The following is a 6,000-nucleotide window of genomic DNA, read 5'->3' on the forward strand; positions in this document are numbered from 1 at the left end:
TACTCCCGAGGATGCTCCTCACTGTAATGACTGTAACTCCAGGTGAATAACCACAGTGACGCATGCCCTATCTCGTGTTACACTGCTTTTTCTAAGGATTTCTGACTCATACTGTTATACATAGTCCCTTTTTTATTAAAACAAGATATGAAATGTGTCAGGACAGGTGGACCATGTCACACAGCATCCAGTTTCAAAAATGTCTCAAAATGGACACCTTGCCCCAGAACAATCCTGACTCTTATTCTTTGAAAATGAGGAAAGGTGATTTTCAGTGGAAACAGAAATTAGATAAAGCTAAAAAATGAGTTACTCAATCAATTTATCACATAACACCACTAGTCGTTGCAGAAGACCCATTTCTTTTCGTTCACGTATGATTGATTTGAGCTCGACACCTAAACTGACTTCACCCTCTGTTGCGCTACAACTTGTTCTCCATTAAGTTTATTGTTTTCTTTTGTTCCTTTTGTCGTTTGCTTCTGTTTTCATCTGTTTGGGTATCTCGCTCCTGTTCAGCTCTTCAGTCAACTGCGGTTTTCTTAAAAGTACAAATCTACAAATAAAGTTTGACTTGACTTGAGTAACAGAAACTAATCCACAACTATTTTGATACTTTTTGAAGCAAAAATGGTACAAAAAGAAGTTGAGTTCCTCTAAAACATTTTTTTCTGACCAAACTATTAATTGATCAAACAAGAAAATACTAATTAGTTGCAGCCCTAGTTTTTAAAGTCTGTCAGTCAGCTCGGCCTCTCTGCCCTACTTTTCCTTGCTCAGTCACACACCATCAGAGGGGGTTGTGGGTAGTGATTTGGTGGGTGGGGGGAGGTGCTGTTGGTAAGAGGTGAAGTGGAGGAGGTAAAAGGGTGGGGATGGTGAAGGCGAGTGCTCTGTGAGTAGTCAGGTCGCCATGAGCAGCCGGAGAAACTCCGGCGGTCCGGACAGCGGCGGCAGCAGCAGGGTACCAACATGAGGAGGGGGCGGGGTTACACAGAGGAGGGGGAGGGGACGGTACTCACTGACAGCCTATAGTTCTGCATCATTTTATCAAACTCCTCGTCAATTTTTTTGTATTTCTCCTCAGTGCGGGGGGTGAGGGAGAAGGGCTCCTCGGGGTCTGGGCTCTCAGAGTCCCGGTGCTCTTTCTTGTTCAGAGCCTTCGTTCCCCAAACAAAGAAGAAGACGGCAGACAGAGAGATAGAGAGGTAGATAGAGACAGAGAAGAAGAAGAGAAAGTGTAGGTTAGATAAGGTGATATAAGTGTGATGGTACTCACGCCGTAGCGTTTGAAGAGGCTGTCCAGGTCCTCGGTCTTGCGGTACTTCTCTTCATTTAGCGGGCTTTGGTCGATGGAGTCATCTCCGTCGGGCTCGGGGCTGTTGCAGCCGTTAAAGCCTTTCTTTCGCAACGTCTGAAGCGGTCAGAGAAGGGTAGAGGAGGAGAAGGAGGAGGCACATTTACATGTCATTTTTCATGCACATTCTGTGTTAACCACTTTACCATTTTTTAAAGACAGTTCATGAGGTCATTTTCATTTCACACAAACAAATGACCATCTTGATTGCACCATATCTGCTGACTCCCACACTGTTCATTGTATAAAGATGAAGCTATAAAAGTCAGATGAAGCATTTTCACCCTGGCAATGACACACAAGTTTTTGTTTTGTTTTTTTCTAGCAGCGCCTTGAAGAAGCAGAGAAAGGGCCCCACAGAAAGCACATTCTTAACCTCTGATAATCTACGATTGATTTCTGAGGTCAACGATCATAACACCTGCCGCCCACGTGAAAGCAAGCTATTACCACCGAATCTGCACTCGCTCACCCGGCAGGTGCTCTCAGGAAGTCATGGATCAAAAGGGTGAAGAAAACACTGACTGAAAATCCAAACGGAGAAAGCTTGAAAGGATGTGGTGGTAGAAAACAAGCACCCCCATTTCACCAAGTGATCAGGATGTGCTGTAGCTGCCTGCAGCACTTTCACAGGACGAGGAACTATGTATAAACCTGAGGTGCATGTCAGAAGACACACTGAAGCATCACACCTCCAAACACACGGGCTAATTAACAGTGTTAGTAATTGGTGTGAAGCTTTGCTCCGAGGAAAGTGGTTGAGCGAAGTGAAAGGGTAATGGGTGAGTTAGGAAGCACGCGGTGGTGTTAGCGCCGCGGCTAGCGGCAGTCAGGTTGTGACAATGTTAGCACACTTTCAAAAGGCCGAGAAGAGAAATAGGGAGAGCGGAGGAGGGAGAGAGACACAGAGAGAGAGGCTCTTATTTTGAGAGGATTCTGCTAAACGAGATTTGCTGTTAAGTAGCTTTGCCCGGTGGGCCCTTGACCACACAGCCAAGCAGATAGATCCTCACAGCAAAATGGATCTGAAACTGGAGCTGGAGAGCCTTCTGTGGTCCAAATACAAGCTTTAGCCCTGAGTAGCGTAAGAAAAAAGAAGAAGAAAATCCCTTGCCTTGAAATCTATCAGCAAAGGGAAACAGACTGTAGTACACTGCAAAAAAAAAAAATCTCCATCTCATCAAATCTGTAACTGAAAATCTGATTGTCACTGAACAAGTAAAGAAAGACAAATATTAGATCCCGACCCCAACAGAAATGACCATCTGTATCTTGAAACAGGAATGAGGCATGAATCAAAAAAAAATTAGACTTGACTTACGCTAGAATTACAGCTTTGTGGTTGTATGCCCCCATGAACCAGTCAAGTTTCTCTTATAGTTCACATCCATGTCTGTGAAAACACGGATGCTTCACACACAGCTTCCCCCCAACAACACAGAAGATCTATACAATCAGCACAGTTTCAAGATCAGAGTCACCAATTCAGTATCTGACCAAACTGTTCCCCTTCTGTTCCTGAGATGTGACTTAGAAATGAGACAGATCTCAGTGACCTTGACCTTCAACCACCAAATTCTAATCTGTTCGTTTGTGTGAACGGGAACGTTTGTGCAAAAGCTGGAAAAATTCCCTAAAGATGTTCCTGAGATAATGAGATGAGACAGACAGATGGATGCACGGACATCTCAGAAACATAAAGCCTCCGCCTCCACAACTACTGAAAAGGTTGTTTCATAAATAAATGTGTATAATTGACTTTGTGCTCATTCAAAGGTGGTGTAGTGAAGGGCAGTTTAGTTATTTTTTATGATGAAGATTTCTTGGTTTCCCTGGTACAAAAGGAGGGATAAATAACAACAAAAGCAAAATAAACAACACAGAAGAATTCCACATTAGGTGCCTCTCTTATTGTAACAGTTAATGGCTTCATAGATTAACCATGAGAAACAAAGTATTCTAAGATGATATTCAATACTTGACACACCCTATCGTTTCTTTAATTAATTATGCTGTGTCAAGTGTGACTGCAGTCTGGTGGTGGTCTGATTAAAACATAAGCACATGTTCCATGTCTCCCACTGCGCACAATCACTGCTAAGTGAGGATGATTCAACTACATGCAATTCAGCCTCGGAAGAGGAGCCGGCGGGAACTCGTACCTGCAAAAGCTCCCGACAAAACCCCGAGGAGGAGGAGACAGAGACTCTTTTAATTTGGGATAAATTAGCCTTAAATCCACCAAACAGGTGAGGGCAGGAGGGTAATGATGCCACTTGGATGTCAGGGTAAAGAGACTTTCAGTTTTAATAACAATAGCGCTCTTTGATATGAATCTCATTAAAACTGGAAGCCATTATTATTATCGCAGTGTCAAAGCGCCGTTTTATCTACCCACAGAAACGGGTTATTAGACAGATTTGTTCCAACACGGAGACAGTCGCCTGATTCAGCTGTTGAGTCTCACCAGAACAAGTCAGTGCTCTGATCTGCAGCTTAATGCAAATTTTACGCACAGAAGCCGCCACCGCGCGCTTTGTTGTCCACAGTTCATAGAAAACACGCTCGGCGGTGGCAGCTGGTGTGCAGATATGTGTGTGTTCTGACCTAAAAAAATCCAGAGAATTAGAGAACCATAGAGGAAAATAAAATAAATTAACAACATGACAATGAGGGCATGTGACAGAGGGCTGCATGGAGGACGTGATGGAGGCGTGGACCTCCTGCCCCCCTGCTGTCAGGACACAAAGAGATAAAGAGCCTGCAGACAAAACTGTGATGGCACCGGAGCCATGTCGGTGCATCTATCACATGCACACACACATACTACTTGTGAGGACCGTCAGTGACATGATTCTGGTATTTACCTTCCCTGACCCTGATGTTAACCATCACAACCTCAGGTCTGACCCCAACTCCACCCTTATTTAATCATTTTGGATGGGGTGCCATCTTGGAACATGTATCCAGTTTCCTTAACACATCCATATGAACCTCTGGTGGATGTTTACAACAGTTTGGGTACTAATTTTCCCACATTTCATCTTCCAAATCAGTGTGTGTATTCTGGAAGGTTCTGATCATCTGACTCTCTGTGCTTCTTCACCCTGATCTCAGAAAACAAATGGTGAGTACAGTGTTACAATTATTGATTCAAATCATGGCAAAAACATAAAAAAGATGCCTCTAAAAAAACTGGAATAATTCTTTGATCTTAAAACTAACTTTTTACCCTTGATCTAGTCTGACTCACTGGATATACACTGTGGCTGTGAGCCTGCCATTTGCTGGCTATCTAGCCCTGTGTTCTCCCTCCCCTCTGTTATCTGCATGTTTCGTTTTCAAAATCCCCTTTGCTACAGGAAACGACAACAACAAAGTCTGAGCTCACAACCTACACACTGAAAATGTCAAGTTTTGACGAAGATTTGGTGCAATAAGTCACGCCTGCTTTGATCTTTCTGTGAATTGTTGTAAAGATCTACAATAAATAAAACAGCTTGTGAACGCGCCTCAAAAGCCCAGGCTCCGACTCACAGGACTCTCAAGCCTGATGATGCTCTGTTTTCTGACATGGTCAGTCAGAGCTGATTTGCCAAATCTTTCAAAGCATCTCCAGTCAAACTATACCTGAAATCATTCGTTTTGAGCGCTGGGGTTTCGTTCCTGGACCGTCCCGATTCCCCACCAGATCAGCTAACTTTTTGTTGTCGCTCCCCTCCCAGTCAGCACGAGGTAACACATCAGCAGCGCTAACAACCAACACTGAGCTTTTAAACAGCCCCATTAAACTCACACAGACACCGCAACAGCTTGACTCTGTCGTTAAATCCGTTAATGACCATTTTGTGGCGTTAGCTGTGTGATGCTAACAGTTAGCCCTGTCACTGTGTGTGTTCCCCCTGACTCTGACTGAGGTTACCATCGCTGCATCTTTGCCCTAGCACCACCCTGGATGATTGTGATTGGTTTAGAGAAACAAAAACAAGCCAAAGCACTTTTCTCCTCTTCAGCAAAATAGTGATATGATGATGTCAGACTTTTCTCAAGGTCTGTAGATTGGTGTGGCTATGTGAGACTGCCCCTGGTCCGATTGTTTTTACATCCAATGTCTTTTTCAAAATCTTCAATATCTGCACAGAAAGGTGTCATGATTTCAATTCAGCATCTATCGCAATGAGCTTTTGATTTCCATCATTGGGATCTAACACAGGATTAGCAAATCTGGCTTTTTGTTCACTTTCCACCCCCGCCTACTAGCACGCATCAGAAAAAGAAGGGAATGATCATGGTTATGTCAGATAAACTATGGTTAGTCAGCACATGGTAAGAAAAAATAATTTCAGGCACTCATGCTTGGAGCAGGTACAAAAGCACTTGAATCAAGTTAAAAAGCCTTCATTCGAAAAAAATGGCTATTTGCATTTAAACACCGACCAGTTCTGACCCTAAAGCAGGGATTGACGCTAACTTTTTCCCAAGGAGCACATGTGCTCCTAAGTTGAAAAAGTAAGGAGCACACAAAGAACTTTAGGGGCACAATGTAAATTGATCAAATAATGTGTTTTCTGTAATAAACGTGATGCAAATAGACATTTACAAGCAAAATTATTTCATGAATTTGTATACAAAATGTACAGAAA

General features: G+C 43.2%; 1 protein-coding gene across 5 annotated transcripts in view; it reads right to left on the reverse strand.

Moving 5' to 3' along the window:
* Nucleotides 1-6,000, reverse strand: part of mef2d (myocyte enhancer factor 2d) — a 218,889-nt gene that overhangs the window by 168,781 nt on the left and 44,108 nt on the right. For 3 of the 5 annotated variants that reach the window (XM_050046167.1, XM_050046171.1, XM_050046172.1), the window contains exon 4: nucleotides 1,280-1,414. In XM_050046167.1, coding sequence (XP_049902124.1) covers nucleotides 1,280-1,414 — 135 coding nt within the window. Of the gene's footprint in view, nucleotides 1-1,022; nucleotides 1,161-1,279; nucleotides 1,415-6,000 lie in introns of all 5 variants that reach the window. The other 2 variants (XM_050046168.1, XM_050046169.1) reach the window with 1 other exon arrangement.

This window comes from Epinephelus moara, chromosome 6 (assembly GCF_006386435.1).
Source record: "Epinephelus moara isolate mb chromosome 6, YSFRI_EMoa_1.0, whole genome shotgun sequence".
Taxonomy (NCBI): Eukaryota; Metazoa; Chordata; class Actinopteri; order Perciformes; family Serranidae; genus Epinephelus; species Epinephelus moara.